Below are 23,991 nucleotides of genomic sequence, written 5' to 3'. Positions count from 1 at the left end.
TATATATGTTATGTTTCATTTATAAAATTCGCGGTTTCACAATTGCATTGTATCTGTTAATACGTATCTTGTCGACAGTCGGTACATTGTGCTTTATAATTACATGGTCATTACATATATGTATAAATAATAATATAATACATTTAATAGTTTTTATTATTTTCTTCATTTATGCACATATTTTTAGTTTGTATAACTCATTATGTATTTACAATTTAATCATTTATACTATAAATATGTGTGTTGTAATGCAAACAGAAAAGTAACTATAATCAATGTTTTAATACAAAGAGTAATATTGTTTAAAAAAAACATGACTTGTTTTTGAACTCATAGCGTCATATATTATTCAAAATTTTGACTTAAGACGATATTCAGATCGGTTCGATTGACAAGCGTGTTACGAATACGTTGTGATCGAAGATAACTACAAGATCGTAGATTAAAATATATAATTTGATAAATTATAGCAACTGAACGAGAAATTCAAAATTAAAAGAGGTACAAATAAATGATTCACGGGTGTAGGCGAATTTTAAGTATGAATGACTGACTACCAAAATGCCTTAGTGTCCAAGGTTGCTTAATCTGGCAGCACTTTCGTTGCCATGGAACCGGGGTATTTCCATCAGCGTGAACTGGAGTAACTGGGGAATCCCAACCGTTCGTCGTGTTGCATATTTTCATGTTCGTAAACAGTTCACTAACCGTTATATTAAAATTGCTTTTTTTAACTTGTAATTTATATACTTCTAAATAAAAACTTAACCATTTATATGTACATACATTTATACAATTCAGAATCCTCTATATGTACATATCATATTAATATGACCACTGCGGACATTCGCTAGACGAATGTAATAAGTAAAAATAATATTAACATAAATTATTATTAAATTCTTGAGAGGAAATAAACACGTTAACAAAAACAAACATTTACTTACGACTGAAACTGTTAGACGATCAGAAGGATCCCCTCTTTTCCCTAAGATCCAAATATATCCCGGAACCTGTGCGCCTCGCAGACCAAACTCTCCCCCCAAAAAGGAATAAGTCTGCGGGCTTCTTGGAATGCCTAGACCATTACACGTTACCAACTCGAAATAACCAACAGCCGGTCCTTGCTCCACATTTTTACACCGGCTCTTGCAAAATTAGCCGCTATGTTTTATTCTCCTTTACGCGTCCCTTGAATTTTGTACCCGACGAATTACGATGGATACGTACATTTTTTTTTGTTCAGCGTTATGCTATGTATACAATCGATTTAATGGATCGTTTTTTCGATCGAGGAAAAACTGGTAGGATTTTGTGATCAATTTTTCCATGGCCTTTTATTACTAAAAAAATAATTATAGACGTTATGTAACAACGTGTTAATTGTATCATTTTCTATTATAGCTGATGTCGTAAAAAAACGACACGTTTGCGTTGCTAATAAAATATGACTATGTACAACACGGTAAGACAGAGAGAATCGTGGGGGTTCAAGGGGCGACGAGGAAACTTTATAAACGTTCGCGATAGATACAACATCGAAGTACTCTGTGAGTAGTATTCGAGTAAACTATTTCTACATAAATATTCTATTTAAGTGTTATTTTGGTCTCTTAATGCATCTAATATAAATATATATATATATATATGTATGTATATGTATGTACATCTTAAACCGAAGAACGAAATTACGTTTCATCACGTACTATTCTTTTTTACTGTTGTTTCTTCCTTTCTTTTCATTTTAATATATTCTCTCTGGATTTAAAGACGCTTTCAAGCGTACCACAGTATCACTACATTCAGAGATAGAAATCGAACAAAAATTCGATGCTTTCGTTATCTATGTACATATAAACGAGATCCTGCGGTCTCTCCTAAGCGTAAATTCAACATCGTGTAATCGATTTTCTTATTTAATTACAAAATCTACTCTCGTCTCCTTTGTATTCCCTCGTTATCGAGTAAGTAGCTGCTCCTCACAGAGGCACAAACTTAACTGATTGTTACAACGTTTCCGTTTCGTCCTTCGTTCTCCTGTTTATATTTTCGTCGGATCACTTCGACATCGATGTTGCCAAAGTGCCAGTTACTTTCGAAATGAATAATAACATGTTCGACGCGTGTGTAATACTTGTACTGTTGTGGATACAATTAGAATCGTGTGTTCTTTATTGAAACCCGCATCGCGACGCAAAGTTATCTAGTTATTTTTTCCGGCGATATCCCGAACAGTCAGTTAACCCTCGAACAACGTTTGTCGGATCAATTATAACTCAGACCTATAAAACATCTAGAGGTGCTAGGGTCTCCCTAGGTCATCCCAAGATTAAAAGCAAATTACAGGAGATTCATTTTCCTATACGCTTACTTTTAATTGTAGGAAGCCTACGTTGAAGAAACTTCAAATTAAATTTAAATTCCAAGTCATACGTTGGGTCAGCAAAGATCCGGCTCTGCCATCCGAGGCTTAATATTTTTTAATTATGCTACGGTCAACTAAAACGCAGCGACTAAAAAATAACGTTAGTCCAGCATGTTGATCGATGGATTTTTATACTTTAACGCCGACCACATTCTGCCTGAGTCTCGCGATCGCTGGCATATAATTCGTCGTCGTGCTCTCATCCTCGTCGCTGCTGTCGGAATCCGACTCGGGTAACGGCTGTGGCGTTGCTCCTAGCCTCACTAGTTCCCTGGCTAGTTGGCCATCGAAACACAACGCTATCTGATAAGCAGTGATACCAGCGTACGTCCTCGTGTCCAAACAAGGCCTGCATTCTTGAAGAAGAAACGCGACTACTGATCGACAACCGCGTTCCACGGCCAGATGAAGAGCCGTCTTTCCCGCCAAAGCTTCTCTGGCTTCGAGGTCTGCTCCAAGACGTAACAGAAGACGCACCAACTCCACGTGGCCTGAGGAGGCTGCTATGTGCAAGCACATCTCTCCTGAAACATGAAAAAATTCATGATTAATATATTATATATTCGATTTCATTTCTCATTTGAAAACTATTGAAAACTATTCTTTTCGACCGCGAATTTGATTTGGGAATTGACCTTTGAAGAACCGTCTAATTAAATTCGTGTGTTATTTTCACTTCGCCTACAATTGTACCTCAAACGTTTCTCTAATTAGTCATACGTAAAATTAGAAAAGCTCAAAGAGAAAGAGAAGGAAACTCTTGGTAACGTAGGGTCGAAGTTGGATGCGTCATTTATTTTTTAATCGAACAAGTTGAACGAGAGAATGAAAAGTCGATGTTCATAACCGATTCGACCGAGTCACATGCTTCTACAAGATATAGATAGAACTAGGAAGACGCGGTGAATCATTGTCGTCGGAGGTTTGGCTGGCGTCCCGCGGTCCAAACTAGGTTCGTACCGATCAAAGTAACCGCTAAAATTAACCATCTCCTTGTTACCATCAGCAACAGCACTAACATTGGCGGAATTTAATTACCAATCTTTCTGATTAATAATGCCGATCGAGCAAAATACGTCGACACACGAAACGATCTCGATGGCGTCAGACGAATACATTCTAAAAAAAATAGCCGATTTATGCAACTTGGAATTTCCCGAGTTCTCGATACCTTATCGATAATATTGTAATTACTATTGGTCATTGACAAGGTTGAATGACTTTTGCTTTCCTGTGTTTACCAGTGAAAATATATAAAATCATGATAGTTGATAAACATCGCATCGACATTGAATTGCATGCTATTTAATCCTTTCTCGGTTCTCATTTTAGTGAATGGTTTCCTGGAACCATTCTACTAAACTCTTAAGTGTAAATTAATTTGTATCCTATACCGTGGTGCTAGGCAGTCGATGTAAGGGGAAGAGGCTTCCTTTCTTCTTGCTTTTATTTCTGAAAGAACCTAGGGAGACCTTGTCTACGCGCATAAAGGAAACTAAACAAAGAAGGCAGGTGCTAGGCACTCCTTTCTCGACACTCCCTTTCAAAAAATGAATCATTTTCAGTTTCTTGATAGATCAAGCGTTGAAGCGGAAAAATAATTTTAGCCGATACTTTAACAAAAAAATATCCCGTTTTCCAAGGAAAGGAGAAGAGAAAATAATTTGTCAGGGATGAAAGCGAGGTATGTTCCACCGATTGCTACGCCGTTGTGGGGTTTCCCGAGTCGGATCGAGTCGTACCGAGGCGAGAATATCACGACACGTAAATAGTCGCGCAGGTATTTTTAAATATCAAAAACATCTGCCGGCTTCAGCTTTGGCTACTCTGTCTCATCGCGCCGCGTGATGTAACGCGCGTGCACGCACGCACTCGCAAGACGGCGCGCCAAAATTCCTTTGGGTGTATTCCGAGCGTATCACTATTTTCCTCTTACTTTCTTCCCACCCTACTTACTGATTGCCCTTCTTTTTTTCTTAGAAAGGCTTCGGAGTTACAGGGTTAATATTATTCATTGACAATGGCACCAGGTCGCGTACCAAGAAAGCGTGTTACACCTTTCTAATCGAGTATTCGCTCTACAACTGGCACGCAAATGTTTACGTTTTTCTGCCTGCAAGCATCTACGTCACAATAAATCGCGTCACGTTGAACATGCACGCGAGCTTGCGAAAAGTACTCGATACAAAAGCGTAGCTTAATTATTTCGTCATGGTCCAAAAGCAGCCGGTTACGCAGCTAATAGCAGAGGCCGGGTTCGCGTGCGCATCCATGCCGCTGTAAGCCCAGAATGGAGTGTTAAGGATGACGTTATGTGGGAATTCCGGAACTTTGAAAAATAATCGACGTTCACCGTACCCCCGCTCACAATTTTGTCCAGGATGAGGCAGCGACGTCTCAAAATACGAAGGAAAAGCGTGGCAAGGCGGGAACATTTTAAGCCCAGAAAGATGCATGGACCATGACGACAAGGACCAGAAGAGGGAAGTCTTCTGACTAAACTTTTCCTCGAAACGGTCAAACGCCTTGAAACGTTCTAACGTTCCAAAGAAGATTGCTATAATTATTGAGCCACTCTGTACTTGAATTCATGGGAATTTATGCGAATTTTCCGGGTAAACTTGATACAAAGAAATCAAAAAAAAAAAAAAAATGAATACGTTGATCGGTCAATCGGCATTGAAGTTCGACTGACAATGAAAATGCCAGCTAAACGAACGGTAACAATGGATCATTCTCGATCCTTTGATGAAATCATGGGAAATACGCGCGTAATCGTGGCTTCAGGATTCGTTTTGTACCGCACGCGCGATGCCAATGACTGTTGCTTTATGCGGTAAAAGTTGTTAGGATTTTCCGACTCTTCGTTTGTCCTCTCACCGAGTAATGCGAGAAATACGCGTCACGCGAGCTTCCTTCTTAGCAAAAGATCTTTTCTCCATTGTGTCCATTAATAAGGACACGCTTTGTTCCAAGTATTTTATTCAGTCATGCTACCGTATCATCCTTGAGGATAACTTCGCAACTTTCCGGACACTTGATTTCACCAGTGAAACAATTTTTTATTTTCAGTTGTTCAACTGGAGGTCATGTAACGCGTATCAAGGACACAGTTTTAATCAACCGAGAGAAGATAGTCTTCGATTGAAGCAAAATACAGGAAAATCGAGACGAAACTAATAATGGACCACGTGTAATCGCAATGTTTCTCACGACTAATGATTACAAATTTAAATTTATATTTATTATACCCTGCCATATATTATATCTTGCGGGCAACACATACAAATTATTAATATACGACTAAGCTATAAATTGTGGTGCGGTGGTTTCATTTCGCAGGCTCATCTTCTCAAAACTTTTAACCTGAGTCATGTAACAGTCATCAATTAACTCAATTAGCCACATGGCGATTGCACGTGGACAGAAGGGCCATAAATCGTTATTATAGCTTACCATCGTAATTCCGTTGTTCGAGATTCTGCGGCAGCGCAGGTACTTTCTTTCCGTAAAGCAGGTAATTTCTTTCGAGCGGCGTCAAGGGATCGGTTAGGGCTTTCGCCGAGGTAAGATCCCCGGTGGCGCATGCCAGGTGTAGGGCCGTATTACCACGGAAGTTTCTCAATGCCGGATTTGCACCTGCCAAAATTAGCCGCCTTACGATCCTCGGTTGCCTGGTCAACACAGCCAGGTGCAGGGGAGACTGACCATCGTCGTTCAAGATGTTCAACAGGCAAGGATGAGGTGCCATTCTTATCAAACTGAACGCAGCCTCTAGGAAACCTTGCACTATGGCTATGTGCAGCTGCCTGGAAAAAAAAAATGGCGAAGCTTTAGCGGGGATTTATTTATGAATTTATATTCTACGGTACGAGTCTGTTCGAGTGTACAAAAAGATTTTATTATCGTTTCTAACCTACGGGGCTAATATTGGTTACCCGTGGCGATACACGTGACGACTAGTTGCAGCATCTTCATATTTTTTCCTCCATTTCGTACAATTTGTTTTTCCCCCTAGCAAAGATCATCGTTTCGTCAGGGGCCAATGACGTATTTTTTTTTGATAAAGCGTTGTATCGATATGCAAGATCGATATTGTTTAAAAAAGAAACGGAGCGAAACAAAGAAAAGTTACTATAATTCACTGTGGCATGGGCCGTGTTAGGAGAACGGGGAGGTGTACCAGATATCTGTACGGCGGCGCCTGACGTATCACGGTCAAAAGGATCTCGCGAACGCATATCTTACGTTGCAACGGTTCAATCGGTCAACGAGCTTTAGCGATGTAAAACACGTACGAGACACGATAGCTCGATTCACGCGTACATGATGACGCGTTACGATATTTACCTCGATTAACATATTTCTGAGCGATTCGAGAGAATAGTAATTGTACTTGATCGTGGTACTTATCTTGAAATATTATACTTAATACTGTTCGCACCATTGTTTATTCGGTATCGTCTTCTTTTTTTTTTTCCTCAATTTATTAAAGGAAATATATCAGACAGGTTATACGTATACGAATTATAATAGTGCGCAATACAAGATATCTAGTTAAGCCGCGGAAATACGATGAATGAAAATACTAAGAAAACGATTAAGTGTCGTAGTTTCAGGAGTCATCGTTTCCATCGTATTATACAAAGAATCCCGTCCATTCAACAGCACGCTATTATTACCACAGGATCGATCGATTTGCTGAAAAACATTCATGTTGGTTTCAATGCAACGCGGGCTACAGGTTGCATTGACCAAGGAGCATGCGCAAACCGCGACGAATTATAGACATCGAATATCTCGATTTATTTAATTTTAAGCGATTTTCGATGTATCTCGGAATTCCAAAAAATTACAATTTTTCATTTTGATGTACAATGTAAATCGTGACGAAAATAAGAATAATTAGAAAAAGTAAACGAGTTAATTGCGTATCATTAGTAGGTCAGACTTGTTTTCAACGGAACGAGGAAGAGCATAGATTACTTACGTGTCTCCATCATCATCCTGTGTGTAGTAAAGCTGCCAAGGTTCCTCATTGAACGGCTTCTCCGTAGATTGATACGATTCGTGTTGTAATATCGAAGCATCGTATTGCTTCAGCTTGTCGGAACTGACAGGAATCAATTCGACAGTTGGTTCGGCTTGAACCTTGCCACTAGCAAGAGGATTCAATGTAACTTGTTTCAGAGTAAGCTGGCTCAAGCTTTCGCTCAGGCCGAGATCTACACCGCTGTCTATTTTCATTGGTTCTGGAGCCTGGGGTGCGGTTGTCGCGGCAATTAATTCACCTTCGATCAGCTCGGAACTGACTTGAAGATTTCCTCCGGATAGGAAACCAGAATCAGCGTCACCCGAGTCGTGCTGCTTCTCACACTTTTCTTCGTTTTCTGGAACATTTTTCTCCATCGGTGTCTTTCTCGACGGATGCCACATTTTTGATCGCGCACCAGTGGATCGACTGTCCGGCTGGATCGATAGGAAAACTACTCGCGATTTTTGTATACACACGACGGCACTGTGTACGTATACCGCGTTCCTCTGAAAAATTTCGATGCGACGCGTCTGCGTAGCTTTCTCAATCCGATTAAAACACGGCCTTTAAGAATATTTTCGTTCGTTTCTCTTTTCGTTCGTTCGCAAGCGACGCCACTGCTCCGTTTTATTCGACCGATCGTTCGATCGTCAATTCCATTGAACAGCTGGCTTCTTTTATGTATTCGATTTCTCGTTGTCGTCGCATTCTCGTTTCGACTCTAATTTCGTGTAGATATCGGAGCGAGTTTACGTCATCCCACGATATATTTCGCGTTTTATGAAGAAACGAAAAATCTGTCCGTTACTGTACAGCTGGAAGCCTGGTGAATATTTGATAACAATACGATAATTTCGTGTTTCGACGAAACGAAAGCGGAAGAAAAACAGATGTAATCGTGTATACAGTCGAAACAGCAACCACCACGCTGTCTAAAAACGAACTGATCAGAGATTTTAGATGACACGCCGAGTGACTTCGACGATGGCCGCGGTGCACAGTACCGCCTCTGGCGGTAGTCAGTTAAAGGGAATAGAGTAGGGGTGGGAAAACCCATCGTCCTCTGGCAGGGCCAGCTGCACGTATACACTGTGTACTCGATTTAACTTGGCATTCTTTAGATAACCAGTTTAGAAAAAGAAAGCCGGATCGGAAACCCCGTAAACATTACTCGTATTTATTTAACTGTCAAGAATGTTTACAATGTGCACGGATGTATTCCGACGAAATACCATTTTCGTCATTGGCCATTTGAACCTGAACTTCCTGCTTGATCTTTCAATTCTGGCTACAATCAGTATCATGAGAATATTTTCATTTCTATCGTTGATGCATGTTCTTTTTCCGAACCAGAATACCAGAATCGTGTCTTAAAATGTTTCTTATCTATTCCTATCGAAAATACCTTCTTTACACAGTATCATTATTCATGCAACTGTTTGCCTGCTCGCAGTTTATCTATCGTTTTTTCATTTTATCTCATTCTCTTTCACATGATGATTGTCAGACAATTGAAAAGCAATTATAATAAATGATCCTTTCGAACGTACAGTTTCTACACGAAGATGAGTAAATTTCACTGTTCTACTTTCTTTTTGAATCGCTAATCCATCACGGCGTTAACTCACCGGAAATTCCACGGACATTTCCGATTTGGAAAGTCTACCGATATTTACGAGTAATCTCCACGGTTATTACCGCATGACAATATACCGAGAAGATGAACGAACGTTTTCAAAAGCAACATAGAATTCTCCGCCCTATTCATGGTCGTTTAAACGCGGGTTTCCCCAATGATTACTGACATCAGTCGTAAAACAAAGGACATATACCTGTTATCGTTTGTTACACAAACGGCTGGTACAATGATAACACTATCCGAGAAATTTTAATAATGCCAACAGGTATTTCCTACGAATTTACATACGTTAAAAAGAGGACATCCATCATGCGTTAAATTTACGAGACATTCTGCAATTTATTATGAAACGGATCTGGAGTGAAATAAAGCAGACTTTCCTCCTACGAAAATTGTTATAAAAAGCTACAAGGAAAGTTCAACTTTCAATTCGGAAAATAAAATAATTTCATAAGATACGCTAAATTCATCAATGGCAGGATTTATAAGAAACACCTGTCGAATACAACAAATTAAAATATCTGTTGTTGTTTCGCTATAATTTAATAGTTTCGCTAATCATAAATTGTACGATTAGTCAATGAAGTTATTGGCAAGCGATCGGAAAACAGAGCTGCCTATAAAATAATGATCTTGATCCTGCGATCGATAATAAACGAATTATGTAAGCGTTCATCAATGATGTAATTAACTTTTTCGTCAGTCGTTCGTGACGAATAACACACGATAGTGAGAGATTCTTCGCAAAGTAGTTATCAAAAGGAAAAGAATTCTAGAGTTGATAAAAAATGTTCCTGTACTTGATTGCAAAATCATGGACATACATTTTTTCGGTCAGAACACAGCTAGTGAGATGATATCTGGGGAAAAACCTGATTGCGATAAGGTCAGAAAATGATATTATCTCTGTATCGTTCACGAAAACCAGTTCACCGATAGATATACCCGAACATTATCAATGAGTTCATTGTTATACCTTTCAGTGAACTTTAACACGTCGTATCTTCGTTACACGTGCTTCGATTTTTGTCTTCCTTTAGAAGAAATGCTTACGACCCACTGATCTACCGAATCGACAAAATATCATTTAATTACTTTTTCTAAGAAAATTGGTCATATCGATGATACCTTAACTGTACAAGAGTTGGGAAAGTACGATGACTCAAAGACAAAGCGGGAAGATGGATTAAAATACAGGATTGTTCCACTTATGGTTACCTTACTATAGTCCTAATACAACTTTGAATGTTTTTACACTTATATCGCAAGTTTAAATGGCAGGATATAATTGAAGAATCTTTTCCACTTGATTTAAATTTATCTTTTTAAGCGAATGCTTACCTTCAATCGGAGACTTCTTCGAAAGTGTAATGATCAAAAACCGTGTTAAAATCAGCACACACCTGTGTCGCCCCAGGATGAAAGAGAAGAAATTTTTAAATAATAGAATTCTGTAATGAAATTATACGTTAAATATATAAAGACTTATTATGAACGAATAACGTAACAGATGATCATGGCGTACCGCATCGTGTGAGGGCGAATTTCAAACTGTTCGATTACTACATGTTACGCGTGATTTCGGTTTATGTATGTATATGGGAAATTCCTGATGAAACGTGGAACATACGGGCTGACAAATATTTAAACCTGATTCTGGATAAGAAAGGAGGATCAGTTTGATACAAGGGAAAGTGTACTTGAATTTCATTATAATATATGGATATAATTTGTTTAAAAAAATTTTGAAAATATAAAAAGAATAAAAATTAATTTAATTTTTATTGCAACAAATTATAAAAATAACAGATTATGAGCTGTTATGTTCAAGTATACCTTGCCGTATAAGTGGTTCACATACAGCTCTGGGTAATAAATGATATGTATTTTTCTTTAGTAAAATAACTTGACCATCCTCAAGTTCCAACTTTCCAAAATCTGTCACACATTTTACCTAGAACAATTGGTATGTTTAAATGTTAAAAAATATGAATGCTTCATTTATTTACCTCTACATAAGGAGTCTTTGGAGGCAACATATTTGCTGTTATGTTAAATCCATAGTCTTCTCCTAGTGATCTCATGTATGTAGCTAAAGATTTGTTATATGCTTGAAACCACTGGACTTCAGCATTTAATAGATTAGAGTTTATTTCTGGTGGCAGAATGCTTCCTAATTCCCAACGTAGGTCCCTTATTTTTCTCATTCTGTTATATACATATGCTAAAAGACACCTTTTGTTTCTGGTCAATGCTATGTGTCTAAGTTGTACAGATGGCAATAAAGTCATATTGTCATCATTTCGAATGGCATTACTAAAAACAATGTTTTTTAATTTTAAAACAACAAATTTCTTCCAAATCATAATCAACTTCCATAGATCTTCCATTCCATACAAACCTATCATACAAATTTTCTTTATAGAGAGAGTTCATTTCGTCAAGAACTTCTTTTACTAGTATTTCCTATGAATAACAGTTATGTTTAGTTACTGAATTACTTTATTTAAATAAATTTAATTTTACATAACTTACATTAAATGGTAGAAGATCCATAGATAAATCTAGTTCTGATATAAGCTTGAATGCTTTCTTTCCAAACATTTCTTTATAAGAATAACAGTATCAAATAATGGATATAACAATAAATATTTTTTAAATGGCTTGTTGCTGCACAAAATACACTGTTTGCATTTACTAGTAGTGTCATCTATGAAGTCTTACAGCGACATCTTAAACAGAGTTAAAAGTTTGTGGGTACTACGTTACCCCCTTTCAGGTGCGCCTCTGAATTACTGTATTTAGGTTATGAACGAATAAACATACACCGTGTGAATCTAATAGAAAAAAGAAATCTTATAAAAATGTCAATGTTATTCAGAAATGTCATCACAAAAGTACGAACATGCTCGTATCAAGCACTAACATATTGTACGAAAGTGATCACAGAGGAAACCAGTCCGATCATTTCTAAGGTCAGTTACCAAGATGAAAAGTTTTTCTATCAAAAACCACGAGAGGTATGGATAGAGAACTTAGACACTATTGAAAGAAAAAAATTGGGACTTGTAACTTTACATCCCGATGTTTTTGGTGCCGCTCCACGAATAGATATTATCCATCAGAATGTTCAATGGCAACGAATGTACCGCTGGGTGGTAATTGTCGAACTATATCAATTGTTTCTAAAAAAAAAATATCAACATTATTAAAACTGCTAGAAAACAGAATTAATGCTTTATTTTAGAACTATGCAAATACAAAAACTCGAGCAGAAGTACGGGGTGGTGGTAGAAAACCATGGCCGCAAAAAGGATTGGGACGTGCCCGTCATGGAAGTATACGTTCGCCATTATGGCGAAAGGGTGGTGTTGCACATGGACCTCGATCTCCTACACCACATTTCTATATGCTTCCTTTCTTCACTCGTGTTGCTGGACTTACAACCACATTATCTATCAAACTTGCTCAAGATGATTTATACATAATTAATGATCTTGAAGTTCCAACAAATGAATCCTCGTATATTGACGAATTGATAGAAGCAAGACATTGGGGTCCTTCTGTATTGTTTGTTGATTCTGAGGATATTATGCCCCCCAACATAACAGAAGCTACAGACACAATAAAACATGTGAACTTAATGCCTGTATACGGTAAGTTAAATATCAGGCACATTAAATATTATTATTATACAACATATATTTATTTCTGACTTATTTTTCAGGGCTAAATGTTTATAGTATGCTAAAACATGACACTTTAATCCTCACTGAAAGGGCTGCACGTTTAATTGAGGATAAAATATTATATAACATGCATAGGCCAGATTATACAAAATTAACAAAGAAGTTTAAACTTAATCAGATTTAGAAAATAAAAAAAGCAAACATTAAATACCTGTTTACCATTTATCAATCTGTATTTATTTTTAATAATAGCAAACAATTTTTTCTTATAACTATTCAATGTAACATACCTATTAGTACAAATTTTTTCATAATTATTTACTCCTTTGAAAAATTTTAATCCCTAATTCAACCAAGGTCATTTTTTTTTAAGCATTGGCATACTAGTTGACTTTTTAGGAAGAGGCTGTAAAAGAGATATAAATTATTAGTAATAAACGATAAATAAATTAAATTACATCTGAATAATCTTTACCATGGGATGAGGATCTCCACCCAACATTTTTTCACGAATTGCCCATCTTATACTTGAATGTTTAGCTTCTCCAGGAAAGGACATCTGCTTCCACTCTTGCTGATATTTTTGATACAGCATTACAGGATCAGACTTTCTAATACTTAAGGCTTTTTGAACTTCTGGTTGTAATCTCCATGGTCTGATAACTGTATAACATATAAAAGTCAAATTGTTACACTCATAGTACATTATATAAAATACATTAAAACCTTACATGACTTTGATCCAGACTTTGTAGACTGTGTACTTTTTGTTTGACTACTACCAATATGGTCTTGTTCGCGTTCTAAAATATTTGGAGCACTCATAGGACGTGCAGATTGCAAAGATGTTGATTTTTCATGTATTATTTTATCAGTTTCTGCATTAGTTTCATGCTGTTTCCTCAGATAAATATCTTTTTTCAAACCTTCAAGATATTTAGTTTTACTTTGTTGCTGAAGTATATCATTTTCTTTACAAGGTACACTAGTAGGTTTAATAGTATAATGATCAAATACCTCTCTAGTTTTAGGTTCTGATTTGACTACATTTATTTTTTGTCTGGTTCTTGCAGAATTTTCTTCAGAGTTAGATTCTTTATTTTCTTTTCCATTAGATAAACATTTTACCCTTACCTTCACAAGGGAACTGTCGATATAAGAACTAGAAGAATTACTAGATATTGTACTTTCAATTAAATGTTCTGCATTATGTTCTCTAAGAATTTCTTTGATCATATTGTGTTGTTTATGTAATATTTTTCTTTTCATTTCTTCTTTTCTCCGTTTCGTTTCGTGTTCTTTGATTTTCCTGTACAGCTTTAAATCTTGTATTAACAAAAATAATATATATTAATAAAAAGCTGCGATAAAAAACAAGGTAGAAATAAAATATCGAGATAACTACCTTTCATAAAAGCTTTAAGTTGTTGCCCGGTAATTCCAACGAATCCTAATGAATTCAACAGAGCAAGTACTTCTCTCGGATCGTCATCCATTATAAAAGAATAAATAACACTATCTTATAACAATAAAGGACAACAATAAAAATCGGCTGTGTTTGTTTTTGTATTCACTGTACATTCAAATGACAGAAACGTTGAAGTCAGTTACATTTCCCATAGTCATGAGTATTTATAATTAAATAGAGAGTCGCATAAAACCTTTTTCTCATTTGTTTTATTGCGCTCTCTACAATTCGGAACGATGATCTTAGGAACTACATCAAGCTAAGTGATCGATGGATCACACTAGTTGATAATGAAGAATATCGCACTGAAACTTGTATACCTGCCATCTTTTACAGAAAGTAGGAATTAAAAAGACCGTTTGCAAGAATTCGAAGTGTTAATGAAAAGTACTGCGATCAATTATGAAATACAAAATGTTTATATTAAATAGAATCCTATGTAAGCATTTGATAATTAAAAACATTTTGCACAATTAAGTACCGTGGTTGAAAGGTAAGATGTAAGTCGGTTGTTTCATTGTTGAATAATTTTAAAATATTTGTACAATCACCAATATAATCGGTAACTGCGCAGAACCTTTCACCTGCGCTTGGATTTAAGTTTAACGAAGCATGGTTTAATTGTGCATCAGTCTGAAAACTGATCTTCGTAGAAAATGCCGTCGATCACCGGTGCGATTTTTTTGTTCCACGTTACAGTGATATCAAGCTTGCTTTCAGGTAATATATTCTCGAAACATTTCTCAAAACTTAACATTAACCATCAGTGAATGGAGCGTTGAAAATCAATGAATTATTAACGTTTCTAATATTTCAGTATTTTAATAACTGATAGGTATTGATTAAGAAATAAGCTTGCTTTCCAGACATACACGCTTCAAAAATTCATTCTTTGGAGGTGCCGCCAGTCGTGCGTAATGGTACTGGACCGATCGATCTATCATGTATTTACAATGTTAGAAAGGACGAAAATGGTCTCGTGATAAAATGGTATCATAACATGGACCAAGTCTATCAATGGATACCACCAAGTAATTTTATTTTTAATCTATTTATATAACTGAATCTATACGACACACATATTATTTTTCTTATTACGTACCATAGTGCCGCCACAGGACGTGGGAGTTTTGAACGGATTCACCGAATACCCTGAGTCAAATTTACGACATCCTAATTCAAAATCCATTATACATTTAAAAATGGTCAGCATCGAAATGGGAGGAGAATATACCTGTACAATCAGCACGTTTCAAGAAGAAGACTCGGCGACCATGAACATGATTGTTTATGGTAGCTTTATGATTTATATAATTATTAAAAAATATATCCTGTATATTATCGGGAGATATTTATTTACAGCTCCAGAAACTGATGTAAAGATATATGTTTCTTATTTCAATGAAAGTCACTTGAATCTGACATGCGTGGAATATGAGGCACAACCACGACCAATTTTAAAATTTTACATAGAAGGAATTGAAGTTGATAATTATTATGATGAAATAGTAAAAATGGAAGAAGGTGTTCTCTCCGTGAGTCGTAGTACAATTTTAAATAACATTCTCGAACCTATATTAATTGATTGTGAAATTTCTATTCCTCGGACGGATTACAAACGCAGGAAGAGGATCGTCTACTACCCTGGTTCGAAAAATTGCAATAAATATGTAAAATAATAGAATGTTCACAAATTTATAATTATTCTTATTCTATGTGTTTCAGTTCAATCATTAGCCCAAACCAGCAATGCATCAGGAGATGAAGTTAGACCTGTTAACACCAACATTATCATTATCATTTTATATATTTTAATATTGTCAAAGTAACAGTTAACGTCATAAGAATAGGAAAATTAAAATAGTATCTTTCCTTTGTTTCATCTACTTTGTATAATAATGTATGCAGGCTAATTTGGTAAATTGCACTTGGAATTAGTAAAGTGGATTATTATAAACAGAAATGTCGTTGAATATTATATTAAGACAGAAAATGCGATTGCGTGTGCGTTAAAGATGAAGGAGGTGACATGACTTGGTGGGGATATATATCTTGATGTAGCGATCCTCGATGAGATTATCATTTGGTCCTCGGCATTCATCTGCAAACGGTCTTCAAGTTGACATCTTTATCACTGGTACTTCAAATATTTTATTTTATTAAAAATCTTCTATTTAATGCATAGCAATCCATGCTTAGGCATTTGAATATTTCATTTAAATTATTTTTGATCAGAATATCAACCGATTTTTGCAATAAATGTCGTGAAAATGATAAGTAATTGTGTTTTTTCATTTAAAGCGTTTGTTCGTTGTGCGTGCTTCCTAGCTGAATTAAAAAATCATTTGGTCGTCCAATATGAAGATGAATTGTACTTGTGTGATCCTGTTCCTCGCAGGTAAGCGATATTATTTTTATTACTTATAAAGATTTAACGTTGAAACGCTAAAGAAAAAAAATTAATCCGTATTGTTTTTAATAATTCATGTTAAATTCCATTGAATCGTAAAATATATTTCACAATATTTGTGGGAACAAAGATATCCCGAGAATAATGAAACGTTCAGTGGAATCTGAATTAGATTAAATCGCTGACCACGCTATAATCTTTACTTTGAGAGGATAATGCCGTCAGAATATTATTCGAAACAGTTATTATAGTATTACTGCATTTACCTTTTTCATTGATAAAATCCTTCGTTAACGCTATCCTAATTGGCACCTATGTATGTAGTATTCTACATCAAAATCCTGACACTTTAAGAAAGTCTAATCGAGTTATATATTACTTTGCGCATCTTGTACATGCTGTAACTTGTAATTACCTACTTAACATTCATTACTGAACTTAAAGTTGTGTCAGGGCATCCATAAATGCATTTCTTTTAACTTGATCGTATTTTATATTTTTATAAAATTAGAGAGATGTTCTCTTCAGGCAGTGATGCAATAAATAAATAGACTATAAAGTTGATTTCTTTGATGGTTCTGTTTCATAGTATGTGCTTTGTGGATCTTTGGAGAAACTTTATCATGCGATCAATGTGGCAGAGAATGTGCCGATATTTGTGGCACCCGGCAGTTTCGTGCTTGTTGTTTCAACAACATGAAGAAGAGGCAGCTTGATTTCGGATCGCAATCATGGATGAGATCACATCGGCATACAATACGAGTACATCCAGATTATGATATGCATTAATTCCTCAACAATTTCGTCTCCGATCGGCTTTATATGAGTTTAAATCATAAGATACTTTTAATTTTCGCTACCTCCATTAGCTTAAATAAACAAAATATTTCAAACGCAGTAAAATAAATAATTTGATTACTAATAAATCAAATAGGTTTCGTGATAATAAAAATTGCCAATTCTAAATTGGTCATAAATATAAAATTTATTTATGCCTTATTATCCTTCTTGTTTATTGTTACATACTGTATTTAAGTAATCCACGACTGTATACGTTTCGTTATCTTTTTTAATAAAACTGCCTGCTTTGATTCAGTGGAACAGGAATCTAATTTATTTAATAATTTTTTACCTTTATTTCTAATTATATTCCATTGTAACTTATCTAAACCAGGATATGATTCCCTATTTAATAACGTTACTAAATCTGATTTAATTTTAACATTATCAAATGTTAATAATTTTTCTACACTTTTCTTTTTACGAAAATTCTTCTGTTGTTTTGGGCTTGTATCTTTATCATTTACAGTTTTGAAATCTTTTTTTTGATGATTAAGATTGTAGAAAGTACGGCGATCTATAACTTCTATAAAACAAAAATAGCGATTAATTATTTTTATGTGTACGTTTGTTATAAAATTGTAATTGTCATTTAATTTGTATACCTCCTGTATCAACATCAGGAACAATACTTTTGTTCTCACTCATTGGTACCACACTAGAAGTGACATTTTCTTTTTCTACCAATAATGATTCATTTTCAGGATTCGTTTTTTCCGTATTGTATTGTATATTAAAGCTTGCATCTTCATCAGAATCATATTCATGTGGTATGATGAGTTTAAACATTGAACTTTGTAATCCATAACTACTAGGAACACTGCACAAATATAAAATATTTAATTATTATTTGCATAATAATTTGTTGCATTTGCTGTTTGATACATGCCTTGGGATAGGTTCATCTATCCATGGCACTGATAACCATAACTTTAAATCACTTGGAAGTTCATAGTTATCAGGAAGCCAGGATACTCCAGAAATATTGAATGATTTTAAATATCCATATAAATCATTATACCATGTACAAGATTGTTTAACTAAATGTCTTGATAAAAGCCTGTAACCAAATATTTCAGTCTATAGATTTATTTATAAGACACAGATCTATCTGAAATAATGAAAAGACTAACCATATTCTACTAACAACAGCATATGCAATAATGGCAATAATCCAAGCATGACCTATACCCATTCTACTTTTGAGGTAATGTGCAGAATGTTTTGAAACTTCTTCCAGGCGTAACATGAGCTTTGCAAAACCCTGTGTTCTAACCAATACATATTCTACCATTTGTTTACTAGGTAATATAACATAAGTATTATTTATTTCAACAAAGCTTTTCAAATTTTCATATTCTTTTTTAAGCTGTAAAGAGAGGTAGTTGAGTAGGACTTTATTCACTTTAAGCATAGATTTAACACCCTTGTCATTCCGAAATTTGGTTTTCATACGGTAAATTATTCTGCTTAAAATTGCTGCTTCCTTGTGTAATAAATCTTGAGAAGTTAAATCATTTATAACTTTCTCTAATGTTGTTAAAAACGCTGTTGCATCTAATAATGAAAAAAGAAAAACATTATTACATTTGTATGGCACTCAGTTTTAAATATTTCAGACTCACCAAATTTTTTACGCCTAACATGGCAAGTTACATTTGGCGGGCGTTCTAACTGTATGTGATTCCATATAACTTCCATAATGATTAATGATTTATTTATAATATACGTACTTTCAAGTTATATATTCAAAATATAACCTTATTTTTCATATAGATTTTTAGTAATATAAATACACACAAATATATCATACAAAGATATTTTATACATGTTTCTATCAGTACTTTTACAATTTACAAAGTACATTCAATGGTCACGTTACATTTAAAATTTACTGAATGAGGTACCATGAGTTTGTTTACATATAGTGGTGCAGGAATGCCCCCCATCGACGATATACTACCATGCCGGTAGAATCTGTAGGTCTATCAGGGGCTGGTCTGCACAGTACAGGACTACATGGGGGTGGATCAAGAGGAACTAATTTGTATACTCCACGATATTTCAAAGCTCCTTGAATGATAGGACGATACATTAAATTTGTCCATGCAGCGAAACCCCGTCGTGAATTCGCAGGCTGTTTAAATCTTTTATGCGTAATTAAAATAAATTAATAATAAAAACTTTATAATTACATACAATCATTTGATATTAAATCTGTACCTGACACCCTTTATTGGTTCAATCTTAGGAGAATACTCTTGGCAGGATTTGCGATACTCTATCCTTAATTGGGGTTCATTACACGTTGTTATCGTATAGCTACATCTATCAAAATGAGTTAATGGGCAAAGACCACACCTTTTTCTTTCCATTGAGATATATATTTACTTATAAATTTTATAATTGTGTAATTATATCAAATTATCGTCACGGTGAGATCATCGTAAATAAAAAAAATTGAACGTTGTTGTGTCTGAAAAAAAATAATAATCATTGATTCACCCCTATAATGCTAAATTTAAGTCGATTTGTGTTATTTATTTGGATTTTACATTTCATTCTATTTGTCACAGTATTGTTAGCAAGGGACAGATATAGTATATGTACGTATACATAAGAAATTCAGCACACAGAGGGTGTACATGAATAACACCTGGTGCTTCCAACATAGAATAATCCACCGGTAGTGAGGGGTGTTCGTAAGACCGGTCCATATTCGTAAGGAGCAGGGACTGGCTTTGGTAAGGGTGCGCAAGTGATACATGGATGCCCTGTACAGGGTGGACAAACGAAAGGTCGTGGAGCACATGGTAAAACTTGTGCCCGAGTAGGGCACGGCATACAGGTAACTGGCATAGGCGGTGGGCACTTAGGTGTTTCTTGATATTCGCATGGATAACATACACACTCCATTGGGCATGACACGGTACAAATTTGTGGACATTGTGGTTCCATTGGAGGGCAACTGAAATAAATGTTTATTAAAAATTAATTAAAATTAACCAATCATAAAATTATCAAACCATTGAATCATTTCTTTCGGGCAGATTTTATTAGAAGGTTCATCACATTTTACGAATACTGACATTTTTCAACTATATATATATATATATGTGTGTGTGTATATTTGTAATTATATAATCGTAAATTTTGTTAATTCTTCCGAAAATAAAATTCTATGGAATAAAAGTATGAAGTATGACGTTAAGATAATCGAAGAATATTAATGAATGTAGATAGATTCAATTGTTATTGCACGAGCAAATGTTTCGCGACTAATATACTTTATTTATATAATCACTGTATAAGTTTATCAAGGACGGAGGAGTTCGAGGAGTGATTAGAGCCAACGCCGCTTTGAAATGTACTTTAGTAATTATAGAAGCATTTAAATCTTCTTCAAGCGCTTTCATAGCAGCTTCATGGCATATAGCTTGAATCTCTGCTCCTGAATAACCTTCCGTAAGTTCGACTAGATCTTGAATTTGTACATCCTCAGCAATGGGCATATTTCTTAATTTTATGTCGAAAATTTCTTGCCTAGTATCGTAGTCAGGCAATGGTACGTATATTATTCGATCCAAACGACCTGGTCGAAGCAGTGCCTATAAAAAATGATAATCCTGAAATAACACTGTTTACTAAACATAGCATTATATTAATGTTCGACTAACTTTATCAATTTTATCTGGTCGATTAGTTGCTGCGACTAATGTAACACTTCCTAATGCGCTAACGCCATCGAGCTCTGTTAATAATTGTGCCAAGACTCGTTCTTGTACGTTACTTCCAGCACTAGACGAAGATCCTCTTTCACCTCCCAAAGCATCGATTTCATCAATGAACACTATGGAAGGTGAAACCTGTCTTGCTTTTCTAAATACTTCTCTGACTGCTTTTTCCGATTCACCGACCCATTTTGAGAATAATTCTGGACCCTACGTGCAATATAATCTTGTAGATGAATAAAAAATAATACAAATAAAGAAAAATGAGTCTCACCTTTATATTTAAAAAATTTACTTTGCTCTCTGTTGCAAGAGCTTTTGCGATCATTGTTTTAGAACAACCTGGTGGTCCAAACATCAAAACACCTTTAGGTGGAGTGATACCCATTCTTACAAATGCTTCAGGATGACGCAATGGCCATTCCACGGCTTGTTTCAACTTCAATTTCAAATCTTTTTGACCCCCAATGTCCGACCATCGAACATTTGGCACTTCTATTAAAACTTCCTTCATGGCTGATGGTTTTGTTACAGTCAAAGCTCGGTTGAAATCTGATGATGTTACTTTTAAACATGATACTGTATCTGCTTTTGGTTGGCTTTTTATTGCATTCAGAACAGCTTGTGAACATAGGCCATACAGGTCTGCACCAACGAACCCGTGAGTTACAAACGCAATATCTGCTACATCTTCCATAGATAATGTGTTTGGGATGTTTGATAACATCTTCTGAAGTATTTCGGCGCGCATAGTGGGAGTAGGTACGTAAATCTCAAATTCCCTATCTATTCTACCGGGTCTCCTAAGGGAATTATCCACCAAATCCAGCTTCGAAGTTGTAGCTAATATTACCATTTTATCGTTAGCATGTTGTATATCGTCAAAAAGCGCAGTTAGTTGTGCAAGAACCCTTCTTTCATGATCCGTACTCGAGGTACTCCTCTTAGGACATAAAGTATCTATTTCTTCTATTAAAATAACGCTTGGTGATTTGGCTTTCGCTTCCATGAAAATATCTTTTAATCTCTGCTCTGTTTCGCCCAGAGATTTGCTATAAATATCTGAACTGTAAATAGTGAAAGAACTGATATTATATTCCGATAATAAGGCATTAGCAATCATAGATTTACCGGCCCCAGCGGGACCATATAGCAATATCCCTTTACTGATGTAAAAGTTTATAATACTATTACATCTACCAAGTCCAATATCAAGAACATCTTTAATGTCTTGTATTATTTTATCATAGCCTCCAACATCTTGTATTTTATATTTAGCTTGTTTACTGTCTTCTTGTTCATCTTCTTGCTCTTCATCTAAGATTGTCCATTTGGTGTTGTAAAGTGCTTTGTAAAATTTGAAGTTATGTATTTGATTGTTTACATTTAATTGTTCAAATTGATCAGATAAATCATGATTTGTACATTCATCTGATATTACTTTCATAATCTTATAAATTAATTTCTTTCCATAAAAAGGCACGCTCAATTTATTGCCTACAGCAAATATTTTTTGTTCATTATGATTTTTTAATACTATGTCCAGCTCTGTGGTTATTTCTGGTAATGTATGTTTTCCAATGTTACTAATTATAAATTCTTTAGCAATATTAACTAAACATTTTAGTTTTTGAATCTTCACTGGACCTCGAAGATTATTTAATTCTATTGCTGTAAGAAGTATACTGATAAGAAAACTTGTCATTTTATTTATCTGAAAAAAATCATTGCACAATTTACCATGTTTTGTTAATGAAATGCTTGTCAAGGTTTTATCTTTAGATGGCCATGCTGTCTTTACAACTGTAGTATCTCCAGTAGTAACAAAGACAGGATCTGCTATTGCAATTTCACATAATTGCAAAGCAGATTGTGATATAAATACCATGTCATTGCATGCTCTTTCAGAAATATTTTTTGGCTGTTCTATGCAAAAATCATTTATGTTAGAAAAAGTACAAGGAATAATAAGTATGGTAATGTACCTGATGGTTTGTATATATCTACATTGCTGTATAATACACCATTATGAATGAAATCATGGGTCCAACTCTCCAAATTAGGTGGACAATTAGCATCATGTACTGTTACATCTTTCTGTGATAAAACACTTTGACACTTTTCACATGTCATCCAAGGTGAAAGGCTTTTCCTTCCACCTTCCTTTGCCTTCGACGACATTCTAAAATAACGTAAATGATTGATAAAATGTTTTCATTGTGTCATATATATTTTTTTGACAACAGCACCAAGAAACATAACCTATAAATTACTTGTAACTGTTTTATATTAAACATTATGAAAAAACTAAATACATACATTCTATGACAATGGGTACAAATACTTTAAAGGTATAACTTTAATGTTAAAGTCTAATGTAACATGTGCAATTTCATACAAATATTTACAGTCATACACAATATACCACCTACGCGTGCTCGTACGGTATATGGGGTTAGAATTGAATATATTTAGAGCGATGGTAAGATTTAAAAAATAAATGAATTAGTATTAAAGAGAATATGTAAATAAACAAAAAAATGTAAACAAAATTTGGATAAATAAAAAATTAAACAATTACTATATATAGATTGATACAAAAGATAATAATAGTAGAGCATTTGGGTTTGCAGTTATCGAATATTGTATTAAAAGCCGCTAAACAACGATGAATTATATTTCTAAATTATATGTAGATTTTCTAGCAAAAATACTACATTACTATTTTAAGGCGGTATAATGTGATCATAAGAA

General features: G+C 35.0%; 9 protein-coding genes across 14 annotated transcripts; 3 read left to right on the top strand and 6 right to left on the bottom strand.

Annotated features, from left to right (window-relative positions):
* Window positions 1-138: 138 nt before the first annotated feature.
* LOC114877652 (NF-kappa-B inhibitor cactus) lies at window positions 139-8,399 on the bottom strand. The gene is made up of 3 exons (XM_029190517.2): window positions 7,416-8,399; window positions 5,882-6,234; window positions 139-2,949 (listed from the first exon to the last, which is right to left on the bottom strand). The coding sequence occupies exons 1-3, from the start codon at window positions 7,859-7,861 to the stop codon at window positions 2,555-2,557; spliced, it is 1,194 nt and encodes a 397-aa protein (XP_029046350.1). The 5' UTR covers window positions 7,862-8,399; the 3' UTR covers window positions 139-2,554.
* Window positions 8,400-8,532: 133 nt separating this feature from the next.
* On the bottom strand, window positions 8,533-11,723 carry LOC114877683 (DNA replication complex GINS protein PSF1-like). 3 transcript variants are annotated; one of them, XM_029190594.2, is made up of 6 exons: window positions 11,635-11,723; window positions 11,501-11,565; window positions 11,109-11,415; window positions 10,936-11,053; window positions 10,625-10,755; window positions 10,533-10,550 (listed from the first exon to the last, which is right to left on the bottom strand). In XM_029190594.2, exons 1-5 carry the CDS (start codon window positions 11,701-11,703, stop codon window positions 10,646-10,648), a joined length of 669 nt encoding a protein of 222 aa, XP_029046427.1. In that variant the 5' UTR covers window positions 11,704-11,723; the 3' UTR covers window positions 10,533-10,550; window positions 10,625-10,645. The 3 variants fall into 3 exon arrangements, with proteins under 3 accessions (XP_029046435.2, XP_029046427.1, XP_029046445.1); XM_029190602.2 differs by lacking the exon at window positions 10,625-10,755 and having other exon boundaries at window positions 8,533-10,550; XM_029190612.2 differs by lacking the exons at window positions 10,533-10,550; window positions 10,625-10,755 and having other exon boundaries at window positions 10,863-11,053.
* Window positions 11,724-11,875: 152 nt separating this feature from the next.
* On the top strand, window positions 11,876-13,013 carry LOC114877677 (39S ribosomal protein L4, mitochondrial). The gene is made up of 3 exons (XM_029190580.2): window positions 11,876-12,257; window positions 12,347-12,755; window positions 12,827-13,013. The coding sequence occupies exons 1-3, from the start codon at window positions 11,964-11,966 to the stop codon at window positions 12,970-12,972; spliced, it is 849 nt and encodes a 282-aa protein (XP_029046413.1). The 5' UTR covers window positions 11,876-11,963; the 3' UTR covers window positions 12,973-13,013.
* On the bottom strand, window positions 12,997-14,419 carry LOC114877672. The gene is made up of 4 exons (XM_029190568.2): window positions 14,194-14,419; window positions 13,520-14,113; window positions 13,264-13,451; window positions 12,997-13,194 (listed from the first exon to the last, which is right to left on the bottom strand). Exons 1-4 carry the CDS (start codon window positions 14,282-14,284, stop codon window positions 13,147-13,149), a joined length of 921 nt encoding a protein of 306 aa, XP_029046401.2. The 5' UTR covers window positions 14,285-14,419; the 3' UTR covers window positions 12,997-13,146.
* Window positions 14,420-14,637: 218 nt separating this feature from the next.
* On the top strand, window positions 14,638-16,085 carry LOC114877564. 2 transcript variants are annotated; one of them, XM_029190291.2, is made up of 6 exons: window positions 14,638-14,756; window positions 14,831-14,976; window positions 15,123-15,287; window positions 15,364-15,549; window positions 15,619-15,903; window positions 15,982-16,085. In XM_029190291.2, the coding sequence occupies exons 2-6, from the start codon at window positions 14,913-14,915 to the stop codon at window positions 16,083-16,085; spliced, it is 804 nt and encodes a 267-aa protein (XP_029046124.1). In that variant the 5' UTR covers window positions 14,638-14,756; window positions 14,831-14,912. The 2 variants fall into 2 exon arrangements, with proteins under 2 accessions (XP_029046124.1, XP_029046133.1); XM_029190300.2 differs by having other exon boundaries at window positions 14,638-14,976; window positions 15,619-15,791; window positions 15,881-15,903; window positions 15,982-16,081.
* Window positions 16,086-16,305: 220 nt separating this feature from the next.
* On the top strand, window positions 16,306-17,773 carry LOC114877574 (trissin). Its single transcript, XM_029190315.2, has 3 exons — window positions 16,306-16,393; window positions 16,558-16,654; window positions 17,256-17,773. The coding sequence occupies exons 2-3, from the start codon at window positions 16,615-16,617 to the stop codon at window positions 17,453-17,455; spliced, it is 240 nt and encodes a 79-aa protein (XP_029046148.1). The 5' UTR covers window positions 16,306-16,393; window positions 16,558-16,614; the 3' UTR covers window positions 17,456-17,773.
* LOC114877600 (nucleolus and neural progenitor protein-like) lies at window positions 17,626-19,391 on the bottom strand. The gene is made up of 5 exons (XM_029190385.2): window positions 19,132-19,391; window positions 18,640-19,063; window positions 18,396-18,566; window positions 18,112-18,326; window positions 17,626-18,032 (listed from the first exon to the last, which is right to left on the bottom strand). The coding sequence occupies exons 1-5, from the start codon at window positions 19,205-19,207 to the stop codon at window positions 17,698-17,700; spliced, it is 1,221 nt and encodes a 406-aa protein (XP_029046218.1). The 5' UTR covers window positions 19,208-19,391; the 3' UTR covers window positions 17,626-17,697.
* A 22-nt stretch (window positions 19,392-19,413) lies between these two features.
* LOC114877613 lies at window positions 19,414-20,113 on the bottom strand. Its single transcript, XM_029190411.2, has 2 exons — window positions 19,730-20,113; window positions 19,414-19,653 (listed from the first exon to the last, which is right to left on the bottom strand). The coding sequence occupies exons 1-2, from the start codon at window positions 19,879-19,881 to the stop codon at window positions 19,425-19,427; spliced, it is 381 nt and encodes a 126-aa protein (XP_029046244.2). The 5' UTR covers window positions 19,882-20,113; the 3' UTR covers window positions 19,414-19,424.
* Window positions 20,114-20,539: 426 nt separating this feature from the next.
* LOC114877577 (ATPase family protein 2 homolog) lies at window positions 20,540-23,717 on the bottom strand. Of its 3 annotated transcripts, none has more exons than XM_029190330.2 (6): window positions 23,557-23,717; window positions 23,223-23,419; window positions 22,978-23,163; window positions 21,512-22,908; window positions 21,184-21,447; window positions 20,540-21,114 (listed from the first exon to the last, which is right to left on the bottom strand). In XM_029190330.2, the coding sequence occupies exons 2-6, from the start codon at window positions 23,416-23,418 to the stop codon at window positions 20,785-20,787; spliced, it is 2,373 nt and encodes a 790-aa protein (XP_029046163.1). In that variant the 5' UTR covers window position 23,419; window positions 23,557-23,717; the 3' UTR covers window positions 20,540-20,784. The 3 variants fall into 3 exon arrangements, with proteins under 3 accessions (XP_029046163.1, XP_029046171.1, XP_029046190.1); XM_029190338.2 differs by having other exon boundaries at window positions 23,670-23,676; XM_029190357.2 differs by lacking the exon at window positions 23,557-23,717 and having other exon boundaries at window positions 22,978-23,158; window positions 23,223-23,307.
* Between the last annotated feature and the right edge of the window lie 274 nt (window positions 23,718-23,991).

This window comes from Osmia bicornis, chromosome 3, assembly GCF_907164935.1.
Source record: "Osmia bicornis bicornis chromosome 3, iOsmBic2.1, whole genome shotgun sequence".
Lineage (NCBI taxonomy): Eukaryota > Metazoa > Arthropoda > Insecta > Hymenoptera > Megachilidae > Osmia > Osmia bicornis.
Note: the sequence above shows the minus strand (reverse complement) of the source record. Positions and strands in the feature narration are given on the sequence as shown.

Coding starts and splice junctions, on each gene's coding strand:
- LOC114877652 (XM_029190517.2), bottom strand. CDS start 7,861: ATGTGGCATCCGTCGAGAAAGACACCGATGGAGAAAAATGTTCCAGAA. Junction 6,235..7,415: donor CAGGATGATGATGGAGACAC/GTAAGTAATCTA, acceptor TTTTTTTTCCAG/GCAGCTGCACATAGCCATAG. Junction 2,950..5,881: donor CGAACAACGGAATTACGATG/GTAAGCTATAAT, acceptor TTCATGTTTCAG/GAGAGATGTGCTTGCACATA.
- LOC114877683 (XM_029190594.2), bottom strand. CDS start 11,703: ATGTTTGGAAAGAAAGCATTCAAGCTTATATCAGAACTAGATTTATCT. Junction 11,566..11,634: donor TGGATCTTCTACCATTTAAT/GTAAGTTATGTA, acceptor TGTTATTCATAG/GAAATACTAGTAAAAGAAGT. Junction 11,054..11,108: donor CAAAGACTCCTTATGTAGAG/GTAAATAAATGA, acceptor CAATTGTTCTAG/GTAAAATGTGTGACAGATTT.
- LOC114877677 (XM_029190580.2), top strand. CDS start 11,964: ATGTCAATGTTATTCAGAAATGTCATCACAAAAGTACGAACATGCTCG. Junction 12,258..12,346: donor AACGAATGTACCGCTGGGTG/GTAATTGTCGAA, acceptor GCTTTATTTTAG/AACTATGCAAATACAAAAAC. Junction 12,756..12,826: donor GAACTTAATGCCTGTATACG/GTAAGTTAAATA, acceptor CTTATTTTTCAG/GGCTAAATGTTTATAGTATG.
- LOC114877672 (XM_029190568.2), bottom strand. CDS start 14,284: ATGGATGACGATCCGAGAGAAGTACTTGCTCTGTTGAATTCATTAGGA. Junction 14,114..14,193: donor ACTTAAAGCTTTTATGAAAG/GTAGTTATCTCG, acceptor TGTTAATACAAG/ATTTAAAGCTGTACAGGAAA. Junction 13,195..13,263: donor GTGGAGATCCTCATCCCATG/GTAAAGATTATT, acceptor TCTCTTTTACAG/CCTCTTCCTAAAAAGTCAAC.
- LOC114877564 (XM_029190291.2), top strand. CDS start 14,913: ATGCCGTCGATCACCGGTGCGATTTTTTTGTTCCACGTTACAGTGATA. Junction 14,977..15,122: donor GATATCAAGCTTGCTTTCAG/GTAATATATTCT, acceptor CTTGCTTTCCAG/ACATACACGCTTCAAAAATT. Junction 15,904..15,981: donor GAGGATCGTCTACTACCCTG/GTTCGAAAAATT, acceptor TATGTGTTTCAG/TTCAATCATTAGCCCAAACC.
- LOC114877574 (XM_029190315.2), top strand. CDS start 16,615: ATGAAGATGAATTGTACTTGTGTGATCCTGTTCCTCGCAG. Junction 16,655..17,255: donor TGTGATCCTGTTCCTCGCAG/GTAAGCGATATT, acceptor TCTGTTTCATAG/TATGTGCTTTGTGGATCTTT.
- LOC114877600 (XM_029190385.2), bottom strand. CDS start 19,207: ATGGAAGTTATATGGAATCACATACAGTTAGAACGCCCGCCAAATGTA. Junction 18,567..18,639: donor GCTGTTGTTAGTAGAATATG/GTTAGTCTTTTC, acceptor ATTTGGTTACAG/GCTTTTATCAAGACATTTAG. Junction 18,033..18,111: donor TCCTGATGTTGATACAGGAG/GTATACAAATTA, acceptor TTTGTTTTATAG/AAGTTATAGATCGCCGTACT.
- LOC114877613 (XM_029190411.2), bottom strand. CDS start 19,881: ATGGAAAGAAAAAGGTGTGGTCTTTGCCCATTAACTCATTTTGATAGA. Junction 19,654..19,729: donor GAACCAATAAAGGGTGTCAG/GTACAGATTTAA, acceptor TACGCATAAAAG/ATTTAAACAGCCTGCGAATT.
- LOC114877577 (XM_029190330.2), bottom strand. CDS start 23,418: ATGTCGTCGAAGGCAAAGGAAGGTGGAAGGAAAAGCCTTTCACCTTGG. Junction 23,164..23,222: donor AGATATATACAAACCATCAG/GTACATTACCAT, acceptor ATTTTTGCATAG/AACAGCCAAAAAATATTTCT. Junction 22,909..22,977: donor CATTTCATTAACAAAACATG/GTAAATTGTGCA, acceptor TACTTCTTACAG/CAATAGAATTAAATAATCTT.